General features: G+C 31.8%; 4 protein-coding genes across 4 annotated transcripts; 1 reads left to right on the top strand and 3 right to left on the bottom strand.

Moving 5' to 3' along the window:
* Positions 1-2709: 2709 nt before the first annotated feature.
* Positions 2710-5513, top strand: LOC100800572 (signal recognition particle receptor subunit beta). Its single transcript, XM_003519776.5, has 6 exons — positions 2710-3063; positions 3155-3237; positions 3825-3911; positions 4162-4310; positions 4539-4670; positions 5055-5513. Exons 1-6 carry the CDS (start codon positions 2925-2927, stop codon positions 5242-5244), a joined length of 780 nt encoding a protein of 259 aa, XP_003519824.1. The 5' UTR covers positions 2710-2924; the 3' UTR covers positions 5245-5513.
* Positions 5514-6692: 1179 nt separating this feature from the next.
* Positions 6693-12558, bottom strand: LOC100799510 (uncharacterized). Its single transcript, XM_006574564.4, has 9 exons — positions 12221-12558; positions 10811-11162; positions 10071-10104; positions 9612-9839; positions 8447-8539; positions 7848-7913; positions 7668-7759; positions 7538-7585; positions 6693-7007 (listed from the first exon to the last, which is right to left on the bottom strand). Exons 2-9 carry the CDS (start codon positions 11131-11133, stop codon positions 6890-6892), a joined length of 1002 nt encoding a protein of 333 aa, XP_006574627.1. The 5' UTR covers positions 11134-11162; positions 12221-12558; the 3' UTR covers positions 6693-6889.
* Positions 12559-15614: 3056 nt separating this feature from the next.
* Positions 15615-16439, bottom strand: LOC100527579 (putative ubiquitin-40S ribosomal protein S27a). The gene has a single exon (NM_001251252.3). The coding sequence runs from the start codon at positions 16379-16381 to the stop codon at positions 15914-15916; it is 468 nt and encodes a 155-aa protein (NP_001238181.1). The 5' UTR covers positions 16382-16439; the 3' UTR covers positions 15615-15913.
* Positions 16440-18844: 2405 nt separating this feature from the next.
* LOC100775415 (DNA-directed RNA polymerase subunit 10-like protein) lies at positions 18845-20824 on the bottom strand. Its single transcript, XM_003519961.5, has 4 exons — positions 20695-20824; positions 20482-20540; positions 19278-19372; positions 18845-19192 (listed from the first exon to the last, which is right to left on the bottom strand). The coding sequence occupies exons 1-4, from the start codon at positions 20728-20730 to the stop codon at positions 19167-19169; spliced, it is 216 nt and encodes a 71-aa protein (XP_003520009.1). The 5' UTR covers positions 20731-20824; the 3' UTR covers positions 18845-19166.
* Between the last annotated feature and the right edge of the window lie 6963 nt (positions 20825-27787).

The following is a 27787-nucleotide window of genomic DNA, read 5'->3' as shown; positions in this document are numbered from 1 at the left end:
TTTTTTTAACTTACTAACTCGTTAACTCGATGGTAAACTTTAGAGTTTATCGAATTTATTTAGAATTTATTGAATGTATCAAGAGTTTACTAAAAAGAGAGTGAAAGTTTACACATGAGTTAACTCACTAAGTAAACTTGTAAACTTATAAGAGTTAATGAGTTAATTTAAGAGTTTGATAATTATGATTTGAGGTAAAAGTTTTTCTATATTTTATTTGTTATTTTTGTATATTTCCTAATTTACCTTTTAAAAAATAAACAATGGGGATATGTCATAACATTCCAAAGCAACAAGTAATGAGACTACGTAGTATTTGTGAGTATTATCAAAAAGGAAGAATATACAGCTCCATAAAAGGGGGGGGAAATGTACTATGCAAGCTGACTAACTTTTCTAGTTCCTAGGTCAACTACTCACAATAACAATTAGGGTTACCCCCCTTTGTAACCTCGGAAAGATAATTATCAATGTTGAAAATTAAAGAGGAGAGAAATTAAAATCCCACAATTACAATGAAAGGGTAAGACCAAGAATATTTTTGCCAATTTGGTTTAGATTTATGTCAATTTGGTTCTAAAATTATGTCATTTTGTGTTTAATGCAGAAAATTGTAATATTAACTTCAAACTTCATATTATTTGCAATGCATACGTTTTCACTACACAAGCGCAAAACAATACACATATTTCAACTGAAATAAGAAGAACGAAATAGTTTGTGATGCACTTTTGTTTGAAGCTAAAATACGTGAAAATGCAGCAGAATAAATTCTAACTCAAAGGAATAAATAAAGAATTACCTATTTTGAGCTGGTTGATTTTTCCCCCCCTCTATAAAACCTGAATAGTGAGTTGAAAACTGCATAGTTACAGTCATGCTTCATGCACTCCATGAAACCAGAGTATTGTCCATTATCAATAAGAATATTATGGGTCTCCAATTCAATTTCATTCACTAGTTAATTACAATGACTGATCATATATTTGGTTGCAGCTACCACTGGACAAAGAAGGGTCAAGGAATAAAGAAGGACCAAGTTGCAGCCAATTAATGATCAATCTGTTTTACTTTTTTGAAATAGTTTTTCTACATGGTTGTGTAGTGAATTATGGTTATCCATTGATATGTTGCACACTCAGTAAAGTTATTTTTCCGTTGGTTTGCTTGATGATGATGGCTTCTGTATACTGAGTATTTCTCTATTTTGTTTATTTTTTTGTCATAGCTATTTATCAACTTGTAAACTCAGCAAGAAAATAAAAGGTACCCGTTGAGTTCGATGCTGCTACTATGCTAGTTAATATGGAAATATCACAATCAATTTGAACACGATTCGTAAACGAAAAACCCACGTGACATAAACAGTTTTGATTGTGACCAATTTATGATGACAATAAATAAATAAATAGTAGTACCAATTATCATCACGCCTTGGATATGAGAAGTTTCAATTGATATATGAAGAAGACAAAGTGATAAGAATTGAAGCAGCTAGCCCTCCTCTTTTGAAGTCAATACATTAGAGTATAATTAAACTATAAAGGCACGCACGAGTTATTATTTGCCCAGATTTGAATTTGGAAAATGAGTCACCTACCTCTACCATACGAAGCAAAAGTTAACTCAACGTAGAATCAAATTATAGTTGTTGATCAACAATGGCAACCTTGGGTTTAGCGAAGAATTACCAATTACTACCATATTTTTGGATCCTTGGAGTTCAAATATAAATTTTACCCAGTGCAATTTGGATTGAATTGTTTCTATAATTACCCGAGAGTTATGTTAAGAGTAAAGATCCATGCAGTTTGTAATAATAATAATAATAATAATAAAAAAGATCCATGCAGTTTGAAAAACAACTACGGAGGATCTGAATATATTTTTATTGCTTTTTATCTTTCACTTAGCAATGGATATTCTAAGGTGTATAAGGAATTTGTCTGAGAAATTACAGTAAAGAGTTATAATAATTATTGATCACAACTTCTTTTATTTTTTATTTTTTATCGTAAACTAAGAATTAAATTCGTATTTCTTTTAAAATTATAAGGACGCATGAATAGATAAAAATAAGTCTATTGAGAAATTGCAACTTGTTAAACTGTATGAAATGTTATAGAGATTCATAATTTAACAATTTTAAAATATACTAAAAAATTACTAAATGATTGTAAAGCTCTTCCTCCTCCAAATATTTTATATACCAAAAGGGTCATTCTATTTTATTATTTTTATGAATTATGTAATGATTCAAGAAAGGTTAAATTACCCTGGCCACACTCAAAATGAAAGGTTAAGTTATAATCCTTTGTTATGATCCTTACATGAAAAAATCTTTTATCTTGCTCTTTATATAAAAAGTTTATGAACCAATCCAATTTCCTAAAGTTACAACAGTTTTAAATTGATAAAACTAAATTATTATTTCTTCAAAATAAATTAAATTAAACATCCACCAAAATGTAGTGTTTTTTTTTATATAAAAAGATAAAAAATAAATTGCATTTTTTCATAAAATACAATAAAATAGTATCAAATACAAAGAAACTGATAAAAACGGCCAGAAAAAATGCATTATGTCATATAAATTTTTGATTTTCTAAGTCTATAATAAATAAATAAAGATATAATTGTGGGAGAAAAAACTTAAGCAAGTATAATCTATTGGTATAGATTAAACCGTTTTAAGAAATAAAAAGGAAACGGCATACCTTGTCTGTCGTTTGGCATCATATTTCAAAGGAGGCTCAGAATTCCTGGTCGACACGCCAGCCAGATCCACAAATCGGAAGAATCAGAGCGCCGTCGGAAACCGCCGTCCACGGCGGTGAAACTCGCCTTCGCATCCTCTCGTCTTCGAACCCGAAGCCTCTCTCGGTTCCTCACTCTTCTCACATCGCCAAAAACTCAAATTCACGATGGAAGAGTTGGAGCAGTGGAAGGAACAACTTTCGCACTTCGCTAACCTAGCTTTGGATCGTCTTCGCGAGGTTCCCCCGAATCAGCTCTACGCTGCTGCTGCAATCGCGATTTTCACAACTCTGCTTCTTCTCTCAAGTGAGTTCGCTGTTCGCGTCATTGTCGAATTCTAACGCTTCTTTTAATCGATTATCACTTATCAGTGTTTATTGATGATTTGTGTTTGCAGTACGGTTGTTCAAGCGCGCGAAGTCCAACACCATTGTTTTGACCGGGCTCAGTGGGAGTGGAAAAACTGTTCTCTTCTATCAGGTATTGGCTCTAAATCGCTATTATCGAGTTCATTGGTTCTGTTGTTAATCCTCAATTCAATTTAGGTTAGTGTGGTTTGGTTAATCTGAAAACTAGAAGTAAATTACTTTTTTAGGTTTTGCCCTTGGTGAGGAGGGACTGAGGGTTAGGTTAGGACAAGTTTTTGAAATGCATGGCCTACTGCCTTGATTGTTAGTTGTAATAATAATAATGCAACAAAGGAAGCGATTGTGGTTAGTTATGACCAAATGGAGCTTGTACGAGGATTGAGGCCATTGTCTATAGTCACAACCATTAAGATCAGGATAACATGTAAAAAGTTTTCTACATAGACTTCAATCACTTTTTGTGCTTTTCAGTATTATTGTAATGCATCTTGTGTTTTTTATTGGCCGTGCTTATATGCATTGTTTTCATGCAATAATTGTTTAAAAATGAAAACATCTTATAACATTAGCAGGTGTTGTTACAATTTACATGTTGGGATATAATCAACTCCTTGGAAAGTATTACTAGGTGACTTTCCTTGTAGTGACATTTTTGGTGATAACATAATGTTCTTGATGCACTTTTCATGCCTGCTGCAGCTTAGGGATGGCTCAACTCATCAGGGTACAGTTACATCGATGGAGCCTAATGAAGGCACTTTTATTCTTCACAATGAGAAAACCAGGGTAATATTTTAGCCTGCCACTCTCATATACTTGCCTGAATGTATAGTTCTAAGCATTTTTCTTCTACTTTAAGATGCAAAAAATTGTGCCTCCCACCTCTAGAAAAAGAGGTGATAAGCACATTTTTCCTTGTTTGGGATATCATAGTAGCTGAATTATATCAATCTTATTTCATATGTTTGTTTGTTGATTGTGGAATCAGACAATAGAATTGACTAAATGTTGTCTTATATTTCTTTGATTTTAACAGAAGGGCAAGATAAAGCCTGTTCATGTTGTTGATGTTCCTGGGCATTCTCGGCTTCGACCCAAACTGGATGAGTACTTGCCTCAAGCAGCTGGGGTAGTTTTTGTAGTAGATGCTTTGGACTTTTTACCAAACTGCCGTGCTGCTTCAGAGTAATTCCTTCCTCCAAATTCAGTTGCTAGATTACCATCTTTATACGAAGTAGCACTTTTAGTCAATATTAGCAGGGAGCCACTAGTAAGCCATGATGGGAAATATCAGCGTAATATCTAGATATTTTAGCATTATAACATTACATAACTGACCATTTCCCACTACTCCTGAGGAAGAAGGGATGCCGGCAGATACAAGGATACTAACATTTTCTTTTATTTTATTAGGTACCTTTATGATCTATTGACTAAAGGAAGTGTTGTGAGGAAGAAGATTCCAATGCTTATTCTCTGCAACAAAACAGACAAAGTCACTGCTCATACTAAAGAGTTTATCCGAAAACAGATGGAGAAGGAAATGTATGTCTTCAAGTCCCAGATCTTTTATCTCTACTCACTTTATCAATCAGCAACTGTTTTATGATTTCATTTTATTGTCCTGTTGATAATTGATAATAGTTGTGCTCTCTCTGTGATGGATGGGACATGTGCACATTCATGTGTCAATGCTGTTATTGTTGATTGGTTCATATTGAAGGAAGTATCCTTCTATTTTCTATTGAATACTGTAATTTTTTTTAGCTTCATTCACTTAGTTACTTGTCTTTATGCTCTCAATCAACTGATTGGTTTGTTTTGATCTTGAAAATGTGCATAGTTATTTATTATTTAATATATGATAGCCTGATTCTTTTCATGATTTCACTGCCAAATCTATTATTGACTCTTGATATCCTTTTTCAGAGACAAATTACGGGCATCAAGAAGTGCAATATCAGCAGCTGACATCGCAAATGAGTTCACCCTGGGGGTACCCGGTGAGCCGTTTTCTTTTACCCAGTGCTCTAACAAAGTGACAACTGCAGACGCTTCTGGTTTAACTGGGGAAATATCTCAGCTGGAAGAGTTTATCAGAGAACATGTAAAGCGATAGCTGGATATTGTGTTTAAACTTGCGGATTTTTGTTGAACTGAATGAATATGTAGCGTTGCTCTTCTTGGTTGTTATTTCTTTGATTTCAAAGAACTGTCTGGATAAGAAGAGGCAAAAAAGAGAAAATGGGGTTTTGGGGGTGGGGTTGGGGTGTTCGGAGTAGGAATCACTATGTTGGGATCAATGAGGATTTACTTCATTTTAAGTCCTGGTATATTGATTGGACTATAATGATTTATCAAATTGTATCCATACTTCATTTACTTTTACCTTGTTCTCTACTGCTGCTCCAGAGGCTTTTTAGCTCCATGTCCTCAACTTTATTTTCAGATCTTTTTGGTCACTTTTAAGTTTTAACTTTTACGTTGGGTGACATAACCAAGAAAGTTGCTAGGGTTTTTTACCGGAAAAATGCAACTAAGACATGTCATTTGCGCAATGATGCAAATCATCTAACTGCCGCTCATGTAATGATTGGTATCTAGTTCCATGGTCGGACAGGATCCGATTCTTTTAATTATCAAGAGCAGTTTTAAAGGATAAAATGAGTAATCTTAAAGACCAATTTGGCAAATTCTGCGAACCGCTGTTCCTACTTCCTAGCAAGAACTTAAAGCTGTAAATGCCGTTTCTCCCTTATGTGGTAGTGCCAAAATCCCAATTCGAGCTCAAGAATGCATGGTTTGTAAATGTAAATTACAGTGGCAACATGGCTTGTAATAACCAGAAAGTCAGTAACCCCAATAGAAAATTCTTGGAGGCATCTGGAAAATGCTTGGAAGTTGGAATTTGAATTATATTTCTTCGGTCATATGATAACTCCGAATAATACCAAGAGTTTATTATGCATATGCACATCCTCTTGAGATGACTTCTCACCCGGCTGTGGCTGTTTAGTGTTTATCATACAATCATTGCAGCATTGCTGCATACAGTTCAGTATCTTGCATGTAAAAACGTTGTACATTAACAAAGCGGATTTGACCCCTTTAAAAAAAGATGCAAAACAGTAATTTCTATCATCGATGAAAAAATAAATCAATTGTTAATATTTCAGCAAATTTATAATTTATTATGCATATGCACGTAATTTTGATCATCGATTTTCTCATTACCAACTAAGATTACTTTTCTCTCATAGAAATCAAACTCAAGTATTAGAGAATTTACAACAAATGAGTTAGACCCCCTTAAAGTTAGAGGAGTTGATTTTTAATGAGAAAATCAATTATTGATATTCTAACCATATAATAATTTCTTAGTAAAATATTGTATATCATCCGTGCATAGAAATTTGTTGACATTGTTACGCAGATGATATTAATATCCATACTGAATACAAATTAAAACAACACATTTGAAACATATATTTGATTTTACTTTGGGATGATTTAATCAATGTATGAGGATATTATGGAAGATTTAACTTTTATGGAAGATATACATGGTTAGACCAGAGAACTTTTATGAATTCCATCTGAAGTTGCAAATACAAATACATATCACAATTACCCCCGCACAAAAATGATAGTCCTCTAAACACTTTGGGGGGAGGGATGGGGTTACAAATTGATCTTCAAAGTTAAAATCTGCTTTAGCCACGATGAAGATAGCCTTACTCCGATGACTAATCTTCAATGTATTATCACCGTATAAACTGACAAGAGCCAGGAAACAATTTTGACAACCACAAGTGCTTCAACTTCATTATCAAAGCAAAGAAGCCATAGCATGGAATGTGCATTACACCCACACCAAAGTACCTAAGAGTCCAACAAGAGGCCAAAGGATATATGTCATTATCTGAATTTGCACACTTTAATTTATCTAGAGAGGAGTATTAGCAATACACTCTTTTAAAAAATTTAATTATTGATTAAAATTTATTAAAAATTACAAAACTATCAGTGAAGTTTTTTAAATAAGTGAGACCCACATAATTTTGTGATTTCCAACAAATTCTAATTAAAGTGTATTGGAGTGTGTTGCTAACATTTTTCTTCACCTAAATTAATTTGATTATCAATTGTTGCATTCAGTGGAATATAAGATGAACATGCAATGCTACTTGATAAACTGCTCCTCGCTTGCAAGTTTATTTTTAAGTTTGTCAAAGTTGAAGACATTGACCAAAATTTCATGGCAAAAGGTTCTAGTTTCTTTGTCCGTATCCCCATATAAGAAACAGTATTACATATGAAAGGATAATCTTATGTCCATCAGTGGTAAAGTTAATTTTTAATTTTATGGGTACTATTTGAGTGGTGGTGATGCATTGAATTTAAGAACGTACCATAAGGGTGCATATGGGGATGACAGATCAAGGAAAGGATAAGGCCACCTGAAACAACGGATAGAAAATTTACGAACAGAATTGTGTCAAGTGGAAAGCAACAATCAGAAAATGGGTTACTCGCTTTTACCATAATGAAACACAAGCATGAATGATCCACTGAAAAATCACAAATATAGCTGTCCACAAAATAAAATATGCAAATCGAAACACTGGAAATCTCTGCATGTGTTAAGAAGTAGATGTAAGTTTGAAGTAGGTATGTAAGGAGAAATAATATAAGCAAAAATAAAACCAAAAAAAAAATCACCATGCAATTCAATGATGCATCACCGAGGAGGAATATGGCGTTAAGGGAGTGCAAACAAACATCCATCTGCAAGTTGGAAAGTGCAAACATTAAGGGTTGAGTAGCAAAAGACCTTCTATTAGAACCAAAACTAAACAAGATGTTTACATTCATAAACCCCATTCACCTTTCTATGGCTTCATTGGCTTCATAATAGTTAAGGTATTTCAAACAACGACACCTATTAATTACATATATTCTAGGTAATCAGTGTTCAGCATATGCTGGAAAACACAAATGCTTTGATGGTGATTACATGCAACATGTTTCAGATGTATATTATAAAATTTTAATAAAAAAATTTAGAAAAATTGTTCCCTCACATTTAAGGAAAATATGATACAGCTAGGTTCAAGGACATGATGAATTGCAACAGAACAGACTCATTAGTAACATTGATATTCAATGGGAATTTCCAAAAGTGTTTAATTTTTTAAACAAAAATTAAACTAGAAAGGAAAGGCCAAACATTCTCCAAAACTTTTTATTAGTATATTAAGTATAACTTTCTTAACCAAAAAGATAAATGGAAGACCAGGGACAAGATCAATAAAACTCACAAAATGCAGATGGAAATCTTTAGTATTCAGATATGTTGGATAAAGGACAAGCCAGAATACAACGTCAGTGAGCACTACAGCACCTGCACAAGTCTGAATATTTAAAAGAAAATTTAAACAAATCAGTAGATTGCCTCCTAGGTTTAATCAGTTAATAACACAATGAAATTCAAAATGCATTAGTGTTTGATTGACAAGCAGAAAAAGGAACAAGATGAATAAGAAGACAACATTATAAAAAACACGACTTTAACAGAGACTGAATCCCACACAAACTTGCAAATCTATATTTTAATACATAATGATTTTGGTTTGAACACTTTTCTCTTCAATCAAATAGTTAACTGGGACTTTCAAACTAGAATTTAAATGATTAAGTAGCAATCTTCGTAAGGATAGCATGATTACTAATTTAGTATTTGCTACAATTATGAGCATATAGCAGAAATCCTTTTCAGCCATGATGGATCAAATGCTATTACAGAAGGAACTTTAGAACCTAATTGTGTTCTTTTTTAAGCAAAAATTTATTCGAAAGAAAAGAAGGAAAGCAAAGCTAAAAGGACAAGAAAAAATGTAATTGCGTAAAGCTCCTCGATGTCTAAACAAAATTAATAAAACAAACAAACTACCAAAGAGGGTGTAGAAACCATTCTGTCCCATAATAAGTTTGAGTCAGTGAAATACCGTAAAAAATGTTAGGTAGTGACAATACATACAAATAGAGGATGTTGATTATCTAAAATGCCAATAAAACAAGTTTCTCAAATTACCTCCTGACTATGATAAAATGTTTGCAGGTATCCTGATAATTGTGGATAAATTCTCATAGGCTCCTTGGAAAAGCCAGTTAAATATGTTATTTGGCAACCCGTGCTTTCTCCATCTCAAATAGACAAACTTTTTCAAGCTAAACATTTGACAACGACGAAGTTCCCTAATAACTTTTCAATTCACATATCTTTTTACGGCTTCGTCTTCAATCATACCCACTTTCTTTCACAAAACCAATTTTAATTGAAAAATATCAGTTGCATGTCCTTACTATACAAAATTTATGGTTAAAGGTCAATTTGCAATTGTTAAAATTAGTCACTAGATTAATTAAAATAAATTTAATGTATAAAAAATATATACTCTAATAAAATCTTGAAACAAAAATTACCTGAAAAGTTATTTGAAAAATATAACCCCATACACCAGCAATATTTCGAGTGTAAAGCTCCTGATTGGCATTGGAATTCTTGTACAGGTTAGGTAATTCTGGAGTCCCATCAAGTGTAGGAGCCACATAAGTGCCTTCTTCAGTATCTAAATCAGCACGATTGACTGTGCTGCTATCAATTTTATTGTGTTTATAGCGACATCCATATATTGAGACACAAGATCCAAGCTGAAAGTGCAATTGAGAGCACAAGTCACTTGGAGAAAATATAAAATGAAAACAGAGAAAAGGAAAGTTGACTGATAGGTTCAATTGTTTTTCTGAAGGAACATATGAAACTGTATGTTACCGAATGTCTTATAACCCAACTAGAATTCCACCCTAACCCCAAAAAGATAAAAGAAAATGCAATTTTATTATTATAATTTCAGAATATGAATTAGACATGAGAAGTGTTACCCCAAAGTAAATAGTGACCAAAGTAAATGTCCACCTGTTCAGCAAGAAAGAAAGAAAGAAAAAATTAGCATAAAGTGATGTTTTATCATACAGTCAATCATTTTCTTCCAACATACACTCTTTTATCACATGAGTCCTTAATACTCCAATACATGCAATATATATGTGCTTCCACTTTAACCAACACTCTTCACTGTTGACATATGTGAACAGATCTTCTGTCCCCAATGCTATCCTCCAACAAAAATACTTCCAATTATCCACAAAAAAAAAAAAGTTTACTATGAGCTAAGAGAGTAGGAATACATTTAAGAGAGAAGTGACATTTTTCACTTAGTTGGCGCCAGCATTTTAAAGGGGAGACATGATTGAGGATACAGAGAAGGAACAGAAAACTTGAATTCAGCCCTATAGTAATAAGTACAAGTACAAACTACAAAGAAAATGTTCTTCAACAATCCTAACACTGGATCTGAAATAACTAAAAAATAAATAAATGTATAACCAAAGTCTCTAGCTTGTTATTGAGGTAGCAATGAAATAGGAACATAAAATATATGAAGCAAAAAGAATTAGTTTTCTAATTTCTTTTTCAATAAAGAAAGCATGCATACAAGTCTAGGAGCCTTGGGCAGTTTTTGTTACTTCAAGCAAGCTTGTCTATAACTTGTTTAATCTATCTCATCAATAAATAACTGCATGAAGACTAGAATAGACAAGATATGTGCAATGTAGCTTACTGAGTGTAGAAATAAAATATGCCACCTCCATCAGCAACCACATTGGCAGTGAGCAAAGAAAAAAGCAGAAGAAAAGAAATTATCCTGTAAGTAAGCAGCCAAGCAGGATGAATTCCGTTAAGACATGTACTCCATGCTTCATACTCATAAAGTGACCCAGCCGTTTCTCGCTGCCTTTCTCTTCTCTCATTCCTCGATTTATTGAATTCTTCATACTTCCATATCAAAAATGATGCCAGGCCCATAGTTAATAAAATAAATAGTGCACAGAGGAAGAACCTCCAATTCAACCAATAACTTAAGGCAGTAGTATCTGGTGCCATGGTGGGTCGCCAATTATGGCTTGGAGAATCTGTTAATATCAAGAAACTGATGAGTTACTTATACTTACTTTGGTAAATATGTGTTCCTGCTAAAAAGTTCTATGCACTCAGTTAAGACTGTATAATTCCCAAGCATGCATGCATGAGTTATGAGGTGACAAATTTAAACAGGAAAGGTTCAGATGAAGAAAATGTTAACAGATAATACCATTGGTGCACAGAGTTAGGGAGAGGGAAAGAAAGACATATTGAAATCCTGTTTGGATAAACTTCTCCATAAGCATTTGAAAAAAAGAAATAGAAAGATAAATTGAGCTTCTCCCATAAACTAAAATCAACTTATGTACTCAACTTATGCAGAAGAGCTCTCATTGAACTTCTCCAAAATTTGAGGTGCTTAAGTTGATTTTAGCTTATCGTAGAAATTCAATTCATATTACCTGCTTATGGCAAAGTTTATCCAATTAGGACCCTTATTAACAGCAACAAAGACAATGGAACCACTCCCTTCCACCAGAAAAAAAACAAAAAACATAAGAATTAATTTTGGTACCTGAGTACATTTGAATTATAGGGGAAGGAATACAGAAAGCTAGTAATCCACATAATTTTTTGTAAAATAATGGGAATTTAGTCAAAACCATTTCAAATTTCTCAACTGATTCAGTTCCTCACAACAGGGGAAAAAGAATGAAAACTTGAACAGTCTGAAGAAACAACACTAGAATCACCAAAGTCCAGCAGGAACAGAATTCTTGCATTCAGAACATTCAAACAAAAAGACAGAGTTAGATGAAAGAATAACAAAGCAAAACAGTATTTTGCCACGATTATTCTTCTCAGGAATATTTAGAAAAACAAGTGAACAAGACAAGGAGCAAACTGAGAACCCCTCCAATCTCCGATGCTCAATCGAACCCAGATTCCTTACTTTAAATGGGTTTCACGAAAATTCCAAAAAGTTCCATACTTTGTCAAGAAGAGGATATATATCTATATATATAAAGAAGATGATTACTGATTCCTAATTCAGAAAAATAAATAAACAAAACAAACGAGAAATAAAAATAAAAGTAGAAGCACTCACAGAGAGAGTTGACAAGTGAAAATAAGAGGACAGAGGCGTGAAAGCTGAAAAAAAGATGCTTTGCTTCTTCCTTTTTATATGTAGGAAGAAGAGAAAGCCAATATGTGTCAAGTGTGAATCAAAGAACCAACAAATTTGGTATTATTATTATTAATGAATTAACAGTGAGAAAGGTATTTTGGTTTAATTCGATTGATTTTCATTCATGAGTGGCTGATCCCAAATTACATCCTTGGGGATTCACCGGAGAAGAAGACGCCACACGCTTTTCCTCTGCTCCGTTACCATGTATTCCCAAAGCCCACGTCTCTAAGGATAAAAATTAAATTATCATATTTAATTTTATCAAAAACAAAATTCTCTTTTGCTGTTTTTTTTTTAAAAAAAATGGTATTGATACGATTTATTTCTTATCTAAAATTCAATCAACATTCGAATTAATTAGGATTTTAACTCAAATCACTTAATTAAAAAATATAAGTTCATATTTAGTGAACTGTTGTTGGTTTTTTTCGTTGTCTTTTATGCACAATAAATTTTTAGTAATTTATTAAAGTAGGAGTATAATTTATGAATGTACTTATGTACAACAAAAAGAAAAATTTATGAATGTATTATTATTAATGAATATAAAAGATTGATGTCCTAAGTTAAGCCATTTTATCAAAAGAGATTTCACACCAGAAATTTTTTCTATAGAACCAGGACTAGCCAGCGAAGCGCGTAGTTCTGGGGACTTCTTGACATGAATATTAAACAAATACTACTGGAAAAGTCCAAATTCTCTTCCTACTTCCCATTGGTGTTTGGTTTCAGGTTTGAAAACTGATTGTAAGTCCACGAGGTAGTGTTTAATTGTGACGAATGAAAAAGAAAAAATAATTAAAAAAACATGAGAAATAAAAAAAATAATTTAAATCAAAGATGTTGATTGAAATAAAAATACTAATTCGGCCTTGTTGGATACTAAGGCACCTTACAGGAGAGAGAATTTGAATCCACTTCCTTTAACTGCAAACTCTCTCATAAATAATCTGTGTAAGATACGTAACTTAATTTCCAAAAGTTAGTTCAAATAGGGAAGGGTCCCTCATTTATATATTTAAGAATTACTTTTAGTCAATGTAATATTTAAATTATTTCTAATAAAAAGATCTTTTTATACGTGGGTCTCATAATTTTTTTAAAAATCTCTTTGTTGTTCAAATCAACCAAATCACCTTGTCATCGTCTCTTTCCTCTTATTCCTTGCACTTCCCTCCTCCTCCACTGTTTCGTACAAATCAAACTAAGTTTAAATAATTTTAAATATATTTTTATATGTTTGATTTCATATTAAAGAATAATTTAAATTTAATTAAATTTAAAATTAATTATGAGTTCAAGTAACTTGAATAACTTCTATATTAAAATTTTAATTTTACCTTTAACTTAATTTTATCATAAAAATATTTAAACAAAAATTAAATCACTTTAAAACCAATTTTTCAATATAAAACCAAAAAATTAATTTTATAAAATTAATTTAATTCAAAATTAATTTTAATAATATTCATCCAAATATACACTTAATAGTTAATCCTTACTTGAAAGATGAATGAATAATAACCAAAAAATTGTTCTCAATATATTAATTTAATAATAATTTAATTAAAAAATATGAAATACTTTTGAATGTAATAATAACATTTATATCGTTATTCAATTCAATCATAATTTATCATGTTTGATAAATTTATTAATTTTTATGATAGTTTATATAAGATTGGATGATTCGGTCATGCCACACTCCATAAGTGATTTTAATAGATGATAAAAAATAAACAATTAATATTTTAATATGTAATATCAATTAATAATTTTATCAATTAACGTGCAACAGAATAAGAATATAATATAATTCTCTAAAATACATTTTTCTAAATCACTCTAAAGAAGAACAACCAAGGATCTAGCTCAGGATATATATATATATATATATATATATATATATATATATATATATATATATATATAAAACTCTAAAGAAGAACAAATTCATTTTGTCGTATGTGAAACCTAGGCATAATAGCATAGATGTATCACAAAATGATCGATCGACCAATTGAATTTCTAAAACCAAATGCAAATATTTCATGCCTAAAGTTTTGCTAAATATACCAAACTAGACATAAAACTACAGCCAAACTAAACACGTCCCCGTAAGCGTTTTTGAAGTTTTAACATTTCGTAATGTTACATATTTAGTGCCAAACGGATGGTGAATAAACAAAACTAAAAAAGTTATGACAAAATATTGCAAATGCTACTTCGTCCACTATTGATATATATGGTCAAAATATAAGTATTGACAATTTTAACCTTACAAAGTTGGTGTTGTTGTGTTGAGTTAGGACATCTCAAATCCAATTCTAAGATGTTAATCGCGTAATCCGCTATCAGTCCTTGTTATAGACCCAAACACAATCAAAAAGGGTTCAAAACATGCACTCTATCTTGATTGTCACTAAAAGCAACCAGTAATTCCTCCATTCTCCAACAAGTTTGCAAAATTACACTCAAAAGGTACCAACTACAAAAGCACAACCACCGGAACACACAAAGATTGTCAGGTAGTTGTCTAGCAAACTAGTTTTTTACATGTATAAAAAATTAATTGGAAAAGCAAATAAGCATATACCCCATCAGAAGTGTTTAAAGGGAAAAAAATCGTTACTATTTGTTCTGATTTTTCACTAGAACAAACCAAACTTACAACATTGTCAATCAACCCAAAACTTAAAGAAACAAAACAAATACTACACCATCGAAATCACAATAGTGAGGATCGGAATATCTCATTAACAAATACAAAATCATGAGCAAAAAACATCACAACTCACAAGCCCTCTCAGCATATAATATCGACCATAAATTTATCAAACATCTTTAATGCAATCGATCAACAATCCAAAAATATACAGGTTCCATTTCCTAATCCACACTCTTTTAAACAACCCTATATCATTAATATACAACCACACACAACAGCCTTTGCATTACAAGCATCACAAACAAGAAAACATGTACTATGACTGACTATGCACCACAAAACCAATTCCATCATACACTAATTAAATTCTATCATAAAGAAAGCAAACACAACACAAAACCGACAAAGAAGAGTTAAATTTAAACCAAACTAACAATTTATTGAAGCAGAGAATCATAGACAAGATAATCCAAAACGAAACAGTATTAATGAATGTTTAATTGAAACCCAAACAGTCACCGTCACAACCCACCAGCATATCAATTGACCATAAATTTATCAAACATCTTTAGGGCAATCGATTAGCAGTGCCAAAAATCTACACTTATTTTATTTGCATAACGAGCATCCCATAAAAGCAATCAAACATTATAGCTTTAGTCCACAAAACCAATTCCCATCATACAATTTGATCATAAAGCGAGCAACAAAACACAACACAAAACCAATAAAAAAACATGCATAGGCGGCTACATATTATATAAACCAAACTAACAATATATTTAAAGCGAAAAATAATAAGTAATCCAAAGCGAAACAGTATTCATAAAGGTTTAATCAAAGCCCAAACAGTCATAACACTAATTGAACAAAAACATTAACCAAAACTTTTAAATAACTAAAATTAAAATAGAACCACAGAGAATTCACTTCCAACGAATTTAAGCATCGGCCTTCTGGTAGACATAGGTCAAGCCACACTTGCCGCAATAGTGGCGGTCGAAGTGATTGGCCATGAAAGTCCCGGCACCACACTCGGCGTTGGGGCACTCCTTGCGGAGCCTCTGCACTTTTCCAGAATCGTCGACCTTGTAGAACTGGAGAATGCCGAGCTTGACCTTCTTGTGCTTGTGTTTGATCTTCTTGGGCTTGGTGTAGGTCTTCTTCTTGCGCTTCTTGGCGCCACCGCGGAGACGGAGGACGAGGTGGAGGGTGGACTCCTTCTGGATGTTGTAGTCGGCGAGGGTGCGGCCGTCCTCCAGCTGCTTTCCGGCGAAGATGAGGCGCTGCTGGTCCGGAGGGATGCCTTCCTTGTCCTGGATCTTGGCCTTCACGTTGTCGATGGTGTCAGAAGACTCCACCTCAAGGGTGATCGTCTTACCCGTTAGGGTTTTCACGAAGATCTGCATCGTGTCGCAGGGAGGGTGAGAGGCTAGGGTTTCTTCCTATGCAGCAGGGTTTGGGGGTGAGAAGTGGTTAGTGATGCTTAGGAGGGTTTATATACTCATGTGGTGGGGGTGAGGCTATTGGGTTAGGGTTTCCATGATGGCCCAACATTTGCTGGACTCGGCCCAAACTCTGTATTAGTCTTTATTATTTCAAAAAAAAAGTTACTATTCTCACTCCACTTTATTGCTAATACACTAGCTTCTATAATTATTTTTCCAAAAATATCCTAGAATTTGCACACTTCATTTTATGCACTCTTCCACTGCCGCCACACAAACCTCCACCACCTCCAGCCAACAGAGTGGAGGTTCTTTCCAGCCGCCATGAAATCACCCTAAAAATTATCAAAAAACAAAAATACACAATTCATCAAATATTCCACTTCAGTGAAAAAAAGTGGAGCCCTTATCCTCATCAGTAGGTACAGATTTGTTATCCTCAGCCCTCATCCGAGACTTCATTCTGGTCTATCTCTCTGTTTTCTTTGGGTTTTAGTACTTTCACTATCATGACTTGTATGTGAACTTATACTCTCACTTTCACTATCATGACTTGTATGAGACCACATCCGAGCCCTTGTACTTTCACTTTCAATAGCTATGAATTTTCAATTTAAGTTGTTATTATAAGAATGAGGGTGCATGGCAAGGATCAAACTCTAAATTTCTTGGTCATAAAGGCTTTGATACCAGGATGGTTTTTTTTGTTGTTACTTCTTAAACAGTTTTGGTCTAAAAGAAAAACTCAGTAAAACAGATAACAATTTTTTTCTAAAAAAATGCAGTGAGACGATAGAAAACGATTTAAAGGTTACTTCACTAATATATATGAAAAGAATAATTATACGTACCCGATTAGTTCTTCTGCGGAAGAAAAGACCAAGCTTTTGTAAAATAGTACTACATGTAAGCATTGTACTTGGACTACGACCATCATGCGCTCCTACTACAGCAGTTAGTGCTAGCGCAGCTATTCCATATCCACTGCAAATAAAAGAAAACTTTCAACCAAGCAATGGATGGAATCAAGTTGAAGATCGAAAGAAAGACCTCCCCCAACCCCAAGTTCTCTTTTTACATATTATGAGTGATGTCAATATATAAGATACAGAAAGAGCCTTTAAGAAAACTAAGGAACGATAAAATTACAAACTCAAAGCCCTTTTCCAGCTAATGGAATTCTTGGTCTCAGTATAGAGGGTGTGTTACAGAAGAAATGCAACAAGGAAGAGAAACCGGCGGGTGGGTATCAGGGTCAATGTGTGAATACTGAATACTGAATACTGAAATTTCAAATAATCACTGGATAGAGGGAGTAATAGAATTTTACGTTATTTACACAATGACTCGATCATGCGCAACCAGCGTCAATGTATGAATACTGAAATTTTATGTTATTTACAAAAGTCTTAAATCAATTTTTTATCTCTGTAATTTGGAGTTCTTTTTTTTTTTAATTCTTGTATTTGTTTTATTTTAATATTTTATTATTCAAAACATTTTTTTATTGTTCAAAGTGTTATTTAAAACATTTTAGGATGAAAAATAAAATAAATACATTTTACAAAAATTAAAATGATTTTTTTACAGAGAGAAAAATAAAAAAATATTAAATTACAAGGACTAAAAATATATTTAGACTTTTATAAAATGATCACAATTCTGAAATTTCAAATTAACAAAAACAAAAATTCTTAAAAAAAAATTTCTAAGAAGTTGAGAACAAAATTAAACCATTTAAAATAATTTGAAAGTCAAATTGATTCATTTTAAAAAATTTAAGAACTAAATTAAACCTTTTAAAATTTTAAAAACCAAATTAAACTATTTCAAATAACTTAGAAATTAAATTGATAATTAAGCCAATAAAAAATAAAAGAAAATAAAAGAGTGCAAACAAAACACTCTTTTCAACATACATTTCTTCCTTAATTGAAATTCAAAAGCCCTATTAACTAGAAAATGAAACCCATCAAATAAAAATAAAACCCACATATAATAAGACTCATGACTAAGAAAATTTAATTCTTGATTAAGCAAGATATATAAATATCGTAAATATCTTGATATCGTATTTAATTCTTTCAAATAAAATTAATAATAAGACTCGTGCAAAGACAGCCAAAAGTGGATAATAACCGTGATCTTTTTTATGTGCCAATTACACAGAATATAAAATTGTTAACTTGTTTTCATCACATTTTACGCTTAAGAAATTATATATTATCAACGGTGTTAGTGATCGTGCTGTTAAGAGTCAGTCTGATACTCTATTAACAATTGGGATGAAATTTTCAAGGTCAAATTTTTTTCATAAACTCATCCCCAAATTAACACTACACGCATTATATATACATGTTAAAATGCAACATGCAGAGTAAGTCAGGTAGCAATATTCGTAAGCATATAAATTTAGGACATGCATTTGTATCAATTTGGACATTCTTAAATAATCAGATCTTCGAGTCAGTCTCCTAATGTTTGGTCAGACATATAATTGTGTATGAGATATTAATATCAAAAGACAACTTTGCATCAGAAAGACTAAAAAAAGAGTAATTAACATAAGTTGGGCCTTGTCATAGCCCCTTTAACGAACGGATAACCATAATTCGCATGAACCAGCACACAACCATGACCAGCTTGTAGCAAAACAATTCAGAAAAGGAAAAAAGATTGTTCATTGGCCAGATAGCATGGAATTCAACTGAAACATCTTGGTCATCCTTTGCTCCCTAAGGCCTTCTTAACTGGGATCAGACTTGTCCAGAGCTGCAACCAAATTTATGATCAGTACAAACCGAATGACATTTGAAAATTAAAATACACAAGGAATAATAGAGGTAACAGGAATTACTGTTGTAATTCAATAACTTCTCAATGAGATCGACATGGGTCATAAGCATGCGCCTACAGCAATATCGAACCAGTCCCAAAGCATCCAGGGCATCTCTGCATTCCATCATTATGTTAATATTCAAATATTAAAATTAATCTTTTCCATGAGGTAGACACTAAAATTCCATTAAGGAATCAAGTATTTCAAAATATACACAATGGTACCCTATATCCCTCAAAGGATGCGGTTGAGGAAGAGAAATATTATATGAAGAACTAATACTTTTTGACTAGTTATGCCAAATGCAAATACAATCTTAATCTATGATCTTTTCTTGTCTGGAAAATAGTGCAATGAACTTGGTCTACATCTGTGCTTAGCTTACCGCTTAAAATTCTTAATTGTTCCTTTTATTTATTTATTTTTGGGGTGACTAGTTTCAACAAGTTTATTTGCAGCTAAGCCAGACATGCTACATTGTATATAAAATGCATGTTAAACTGACAATAAGATAGAAAAGGAAGTGAATATGAACTCCACCACCCAAATGATATATATACTACCCAGCAATTAAAGTTATTACTTATGACCAAAGAGTAACAACCTACAGATACAACACAACTATGACAAGCAAATAACATTCGAATAGATAAGGCACAAACAAATTCATTTTCTCTCCAAGGAGACAATTGTTTACACAAACAAGTGATAAAACTACAGTTTTTTACAGAGCACCATGATCAGCCACAATATTTATTACACAAACTGTAAATTTAATGCAAAATACCAACAATACAGATTATATACAGAGACTAACTAATCATGTCACTATGCAGGCAATTTTACCCAAAAGTCAGCGGGTCAAAGCAAGAACAAGCCACAATTTAATTCAAAACACAAGATAATGACAAACACATACACAAACACACGGATTTTGAGAAAAACAGCACACTTAACAACAACAACAACAACTTCACAAGTAAGCTCATGGTCTTAGCACCACTGGCTCCCTTCAACAAAACCCTAGACAGAACAATTTCCAAGTAGCATAATAATCCTTACAAATAAAAAGTTACTCATATATAAACAACTAAAAAAAGTTCAATTGTTCTGTCTCTGCAACCCCATATTCGAAAAAAAAAAAAACAAGTAAAAACAATAAACCCTTCAATTAATCTTAAATAGGAAAGAGAGAGAGGGAGAGAGGAATTTGGGTACCGACCCTTCACTGTAATCTGACTGCAGAAGGTCTAAATAGGTATCCCATTTGTTTCCAATGACCTAAATCGGAGAAAAGAAGACACATTGATCATTAATTAACCAAAACCCTAAACCCTAAACCCTAATCACACATAAAGTCCAGACATTTTTTGTTTTTAATTTACGAAATAAAGTGAAAAGAGGAAGAATCAGAGTATTTGGGATGCGAAGAGACCTTTCCGCAGGTGAAACAACGAACAGGGATGATCATCTTTCTTCCTCTCTGCTAAGTGCTCACAGTCTCAAACCACGCCTGAGTCCTTCTTCACCGTATTTATATTGGTTTTTAACATGTAAGAAAGGAAATAAGAGATACTTTAAAAAAAAAAAAGGAAAAAAGAAAAAGCTTCTGGGTGGATATTTCACTTAAAATTCTTTTTTTTTTTTTGCTGATAACTTAAAATTCAATTTATATACGTTAAATGAATAGGCACTTTTTGACGGAAAAATTTACTTTTTTCACTTATTTCAAAAGAGTCAAAGTAATATTTCACTGCATAAACAACATCTTATATTGATAAACTGTTTATATTATAAATATTTAATTTTATTTTATACGATCGCATTTAGATATATAATTTAATTTAGTATTTATTTAACTAAAACATGTCCTATTTTTTTATATTACATATGAGTTGATAATTATATCTTACTTTGATACGCTTTCGTGTTTCAATTTCACCATGAAATTTTTTAAGGTAAATTCAAAGGAAATTATGCAAGTCACAAGTTACTTTTACAAGTATAACCAAATATCTACTCGAATGCTTGATAATAAGATATCATGGTGACTATGCTTAATAATATTAATAAGATAATCTAAATAATTTTAATATAATTTTTTTCCAAATATTCACAGGATTATGATAAATTTTTATCATGCAAAAAAAAAACTATATAGTATGCAAAAAATATACAGTTATGCTTATTTCTCATTAAATATTTTTATTCCATGAAAGTGTTACTACACTTTTAATTTAATTTATTCACGGAAAGAATATATTAAAAAATAGTCATCTTATTCACATAAAGCTTCTACTTAATTGGGTAGATTTAGAGGCTAAAATATATTTTGTACAAGGTTTTTAAAAAAAAAATAAAATTAGTGAGAACAATAAAAATAATCAAAAGGAAGAACAAACATAATGAAGGGATTAAGCCAAGACCCATTAACCAAGATAGCAAAATCTATAATTAGGTAAAGATTGTCTATTTGGAAGGTATCCAGGTACTCATGACTAACAAAAAGAGGGATGTTGTCCCACAAAGTGAAACTAGATTGAGAATTTGCTCAGCACAAGAGTTACATTATCTATAAATGTGAGAAGTAATCAAAATAATATCTTTACAAAAAAAAAGGCAACTTTCCAAGGAACAAGAGAAGCATTTTTGAAGGCCTCCACAACAACAGTCCAGTCACTTTCAAACCAAAATTTACTCCAATTTCTATCCACAACAACCAAGGAAGACACCCTTATGGTCTCTAAAGATAGCACCACTGCCGGAATGATCCGGGGAGCCCCTTGAGGATCCATCCGTTTTGCATTTTATGGTATGGCAGGCCGGAGGGGACCAAATCACGCAAACAAATTGCAAAGCCTTCGACTATTTTGTACTAGTTGTTGTATGTTAAAATGAAAAAGAAAAAAAAAAATCTTGAATACTATGAGAAGAAACAGCCTTGGTGCATATGCAGCGGTAAAGTTGTGCTTGCGTACAACATTCCTCCCCCATACTTTTGCATAGCGAAGAGTCTCTCGACAATGGGATACGAAGTTTTTTACTATGAAAAAAAAAAATTATGTAGGATAAAAATTTTTACATAATCATTTAATTACAATACATCATATAATAAATTTATTGACTTTTAAAATAATTATCTAAGTGATATACTTAATAAAAAAACATTGAAATCATAATCTATTGTCATATGCATATAAATCCTCCATAAACTAATTTAATTTAACTTTATTTGTGTGTTAAGATATTATTAATAAAATTATTGTGTTTTTCTTTGTTGAGGACAATCAAAATGAAAGAGTCCCTTGATTAAGTTGTTTGAAAGGTGTTGGGCTACTTGCTTTATCATCATGATCATACTTTGGTTTAGTAAGCAACCTCTGTGCATTTCTGTAAAAAAAAAAAAAAAAAACGAAAAGCAACCTCTGTGCATGGTTTTGTTTTTAAGAATTTCTAATGTATTAGATGCTTGAATTATAAAAGCATTTCTTTGAAATCATTCTAATAAAAGGACCACTGGCCATGAATATTTAATATCATGCGTACATGGTATCCGAAGGCACTTTTACTTTTTCTATAATTAAGGAAAAATGGCTTTTACAATAAAAATTTAAAATAAAGAATTTATGGATAAAAAAGTATTTATTATATATGTTGAAAATACTAAAATCACTCAAGATTTACTTTTTTTAAGTATTTTATTTAAAAATATTTAATGGTTTTATATAACCATGGATACGATTTAGAATTTCTCAAAAATTGTTTCACGAGTAAGTCTTTTTTTATTATATTTTAAGTAAGATAAAAATAAGAGAACAACTATCAAATTAATTCTTGTCATACATGTAATTGCTGAGAACATGTGTATATTTCCAGCAAGAGAAAATTCATTGTTGTTCTGCAATTGCTCACTTCTGGGAACATGTTTATTTTTCAATTTAAACGCACGTTGAACAGAAACTCGATAATTTCTTGCTTCCACATTCAACTGCTTTGGAAAGTGCACCGATGTTAAACTAAACACACTATTAGACTTGAAGAAAGTCCGGAAAGGAACTTTGACAACCACCATGCCTGATTCTTAAAATGTATCATTTACGAAAAAGTTGGATAACCACATAGCTATTTTCTTATGTATTGCCTTTCTTTTTTCGTTGAATTTGATTAAATAATCATCAATACACATACCAATTTGTGCTATAACTTTATTACTAGTTATTTATAAGAACATAAAAATATTTGGAGTGCTTAAGCTATTTACATTTACATAAGATATAAATGAGACTGCAGAATATGACCAGTAAGAGGATTTCTTAACAAATGACAAAGGATTAATTAAACCTAAAGGGCCATAAGTTTGTGCATGACAAAGATAAAGATTTTATACGTTATGCTGTCAACCGTAACCGGAAGAATGAAAGAGAACTAATTTATGTAGAACTGCAGTGGGGTCTCACTCTGATTTTACATTATACAGCTGCTTAGAAAAGCCTAAAGACAGCATCAGATGCTGGAAACCTGATAGAATGTGAGAAAAAAACAAAAAAATAATAATTCATTTCCATATGTCTAGCATGCAGGTATCTACTTATCTTCAGTAGATCAAAAGATCAGTCTGTTTGACAGAAACAATTATTAAGAATAGAAAATGCTGCAGATTCAGCAAAAGGGAATGAAAAATGCAACTACCATGATATACCAATCATGTTTTAGAGAAAAAAATATTACTCAGGGTTCTGGTGGCAAGTTTGTCTGGCTTAGAAGAATCTTAACTATTGTGTCCAGATTTGCTTGAATTATCATGTATACTTATGCTATTGGGTGCAAAAAGTAGTGCGAGTTTGAAACTTCATACTGAAAAGAAGGTATTTTATTTGTTGAACTTCACTCGGCTTGAATCACACGAAAGAAATCACTAAGTATGCAAATGATTTGCAAGTTTGGGTGCAAAGCCCTCTTGTGCTATTGGAAACCGAATTTTGTCTAATTAGTTGGGTGTTTCTTTGTAAGTGACTATACATGTGAGAAGCCTAATTTCATGTCTTGGTCGAAACCTAAAAATAGTCACAACTCCCTTTGAATGAGTGAGTTCAAATTCTCAAACACAATTCCACAGACAGCCACAACTAGATAGAAATGTAATAAGCAAAAAGATTAACAAGGACAAGTTTTGTATTGACATAACATGGTAAAAAGTTTCCTACTAATAAAGCAATATTGGAATCATTTGTAATCAAGCCAAGTTTTCTGAACCAGTAGGGCAGGATCACCTATGAAGCAATCTTGGAACAGTTTATGGGTGAGGAAGCAGGTACATGCACAAAGCATCACATACACTGATATGCCTATTAAATGTCCAAGGGGTAAGGTATGGAGTACCATTCTTATATATCCGCAGCACCAGGTTGGAGGTGATGGTTTTAATTTACCAATCCCCTGAATAAATAAATAAATTGGTCAGCATAATTTCTTATGTAAAATGAATTACAAAAAAAAAATAAAAATAGAAGAATAATTAAAGAAAAAAATAATTCTACTTGCTTTCCCAAATAAAATAAATAACGAAAGAAGTGGTTTAGCCATTAGCTTTGTAAACTAGTACCTACATGTAATATTTTTTTTGGTCTGTGTTACAATCACATTTGGAATGTATAAGCAGGCTTTCTGTTTTTACTTATGTTCAGCATGTACTTTTAGTCAGATATGTCTTATTCTTTTCTTGTTTAGAGATGTTATCTATAGAAAGTTCTCTTATACCAATGGCTGCAAGAGAGCTTTAAACCAGGGGAGAAACTATCTGAGGGTAAGTATGTAATGAAGTTGGATCATCAAGGTGATTGAAAATAATTGAGTCTGGTCTCTACTAAGCCAACTAATGGGAGCATTTTCAGCAATGCTTAGCCGTCCAAGAATAAAAAGATGGAAGAGAAAATACTTTATTTTCATCAATAAGCACTCCAATCAGTCCTGGTCAAGTTGACAGTATAAATGACACAAACACAAGACCTCAAGAACTACTACACTATGAGCTTACCTCTACAACATTGTAGTGTCAAGTGTGTGTTTCAGAAAAGTCCTATTCGTTACACTCTGCATAAAACGATTCATCAATACACACACCATATTTTGGTAAAGCTTAGGAACTACATCATAAGCGCGCTTAGCAGAAGGAAACCCTACAATGGTGCCCACTCTGCCCAGGAATGGGTTGAATATCAGACCTTGTCACTTCACCACTTTCCCCAGCCCCTATAAGTTGGTAACAAACTTGAATATGGAGTTTTAAATACATTGACAACAAGACACAAGAAATCCATAAAGTAGAAATCAAACAATTAAATCCAATTTTTAATAAGTTGATAAAAAAACTATAAGAGGTCAAATAAACTAAAGGAGCAAAAGTAATTGGACATTAACTTGTTACAGGTTGAATTGTTTAAGTATGCAGAAATAATTATTGGTTAATCCACCATCTTTCGGCCTGTTAGCATTTATGTTTTTCTTCGGCCCATTTAGAAAGGAACACAGGCCACAAAAGGCCCAAAGGAAAGAACAAATACTCCTATAAGAGTGCTCGGTTGCTCACTCAAAAGGGACAGTCAAACCAACAATACCAAAGGATATTGTTTGCTGCACTTCCCTTTATCCTTCAGTAATATCCATTCCGAATGTAAAATTGCTTTCCAGAATGTATTTCTTTTTTAGCTTCTGGAATAATCATTTTGAAAAGTTAAAAAACATTCCAAACAGAGTGCAGGAAGCAATAGCCAATACCAAATTACAATCATAGGATTAAATCTAGTGAAAGAAATTAGTTTCTCAAAATTGTGAACTAAGGTTGGAATTCCTACCGAAAGAGGTATCTTCATTTTGTATCTAACTATGTTTTAAATAAGATTGTTTCTAAAAAGAATACTTATAGTAAAAAATATCTTATCGAGATATGCATTAGTTTCCGTTAAGGGTACTTTTGTAGAAAATATATAAAAAAGTTGGGGTTAAGTTGAAGAATAAGAACTTAAAAAACACTCATGTATTTAACTCGTTATTAGGTTTTTAATAGTCCACAAAATATCATGATAAGAAAAAAAAAACAGCAAACTCATCCTTAGTCTATTGGATTGACAACTTGACATATTGTATGGGAGGATTGAGTAAATTGATGAGTTGAATCATGGAACCGAATTTATTGTAATATGTCAAACTTGCTGTCTCATCGAGCTCAATTCAATTTTATCGTTATAAATATGATGATTTTTCATCTTGCAAAAAAAATCAACATAGTATATAATAATAATAGTAATAATAATTTAATTTGAATATATTTACAACGTAATGAATATAGAAATGAAAATTTCTACATTGTGATTTAATTATTGATTGTTATGTAATTAAAAGTTATTAAATTTTATAATAATTATTTAAAAATCATATATAATTTAGATGACTTCTTATTGGTTAAAATTATGCTCAAATTAAACTCATAATCATAGGTACACTAAGAAGAATTCCTTGAACAATGTTTTAGAACTATGTACCTTTTTTTATTGGAATCAAAACACTAAACATGAATGATTTTTTTTCTGATCTTGATTTTTTAAGATAAAAATATCAAAATAAGATTACCGAAATTCTACCCTATTGGTTACCACCACATCACACAAGAAGTCGATTGTTAGTGGCACAACCACTTCCGCAATTGAAGATGCTTATGCTCGAAGAAGGTCAAGAAAGGAATCTTGACTACCTCATGCATGCCCAATTCTCAAATCGTCTTTGAGGAAAATGTTGGATAAGCAATGGCCACATCTTGATATATATCACCTTTCATCATCAACTTGGAATACTCATTAAATTGGATTAAGTAATCATCAATACACATTGTATTAGTTGGAATGTAACTTTACTGTGAGTAATTTATAACAATATGAAATTGCTTTTGATTTTTTCTTCTCAGTATTTTTAGTTAATTATGACTTTTTCACTGCTTTTTTAAAAATACATATATAAGTTTTTCATTTTAAAATTAAGTAAATTTAGTTCCCTTATGAAATTTCTTCTATTTTATAAAATAACTTTAAAAATCTAGAAATAAAAAATTAATTTAATAGAAATTTGATAAACTTTAAAGACATTTGTAAACATGTTGTATTTTGGATGAAATTTGATATTTTTTGTCCGTGAATCTTGAATAGAAAAAAATTTGATTGATTAAATTTATAGAGATTTTGAATAAAAGAAATAGAATTTAATAAGATTTGGTAGAAGAAAATTTAAAAATAAAGAGAATCGATCGGCTCAAAAGATTGGATCAGACTAGCCACAGAGAGTCCAATTTAATTAGAAAGGCCAAAAAATACAACAAACTCTAAAGTTTTCTATTAAAGATTGTACTTTAATATATATTTTGTGAAAATTGTTCTTTAAATTAAGTTTTAAGTTAAATAAGAATTGGAGGATTGTCTATTGTGAAATGTACATAGTCTCATACCAAAACAAATGTCCATAAAAAATAAAACGCAACACAC

This window comes from Glycine max, chromosome 2, assembly GCF_000004515.6.
Source record: "Glycine max cultivar Williams 82 chromosome 2, Glycine_max_v4.0, whole genome shotgun sequence".
NCBI classification, from domain to species: domain Eukaryota; kingdom Viridiplantae; phylum Streptophyta; class Magnoliopsida; order Fabales; family Fabaceae; genus Glycine; species Glycine max.
The sequence above is the reverse complement of the archived record's forward strand: the minus strand, read 5'-3'. Positions and strand labels throughout refer to the sequence as shown.

What these genes read in the sequence shown, in the direction of transcription:
- LOC100800572 (XM_003519776.5), top strand. Translation starts at nt 2,925, where the DNA reads ATGGAAGAGTTGGAGCAGTGGAAGGAACAACTTTCGCACTTCGCTAAC. An exon ending in AAACTGTTCTCTTCTATCAG is followed by an intron (nt 3,238 to 3,824) that starts GTATTGGCTCTA and finishes TGCCTGCTGCAG; the next exon opens with CTTAGGGATGGCTCAACTCA. An exon ending in TTCACAATGAGAAAACCAGG is followed by an intron (nt 3,912 to 4,161) that starts GTAATATTTTAG and finishes TGATTTTAACAG; the next exon opens with AAGGGCAAGATAAAGCCTGT.
- LOC100799510 (XM_006574564.4), bottom strand. Translation starts at nt 11,133, where the DNA reads ATGGCACCAGATACTACTGCCTTAAGTTATTGGTTGAATTGGAGGTTC. An exon ending in TTTTTCAAATAACTTTTCAG is followed by an intron (nt 8,540 to 9,611) that starts GTAATTTTTGTT and finishes TTAAATATTCAG; the next exon opens with ACTTGTGCAGGTGCTGTAGT. An exon ending in AAGATTTCCATCTGCATTTT is followed by an intron (nt 7,914 to 8,446) that starts GTGAGTTTTATT and finishes TCCAACTTGCAG; the next exon opens with ATGGATGTTTGTTTGCACTC.
- LOC100527579 (NM_001251252.3), bottom strand. Translation starts at nt 16,381, where the DNA reads ATGCAGATCTTCGTGAAAACCCTAACGGGTAAGACGATCACCCTTGAG.
- LOC100775415 (XM_003519961.5), bottom strand. Translation starts at nt 20,730, where the DNA reads ATGATCATCCCTGTTCGTTGTTTCACCTGCGGAAAG. An exon ending in GTTGTTTCACCTGCGGAAAG is followed by an intron (nt 20,541 to 20,694) that starts GTCTCTTCGCAT and finishes TCTCCGATTTAG; the next exon opens with GTCATTGGAAACAAATGGGA. An exon ending in GAAGTTATTGAATTACAACA is followed by an intron (nt 19,193 to 19,277) that starts GTAATTCCTGTT and finishes ATTTGGTTGCAG; the next exon opens with CTCTGGACAAGTCTGATCCC.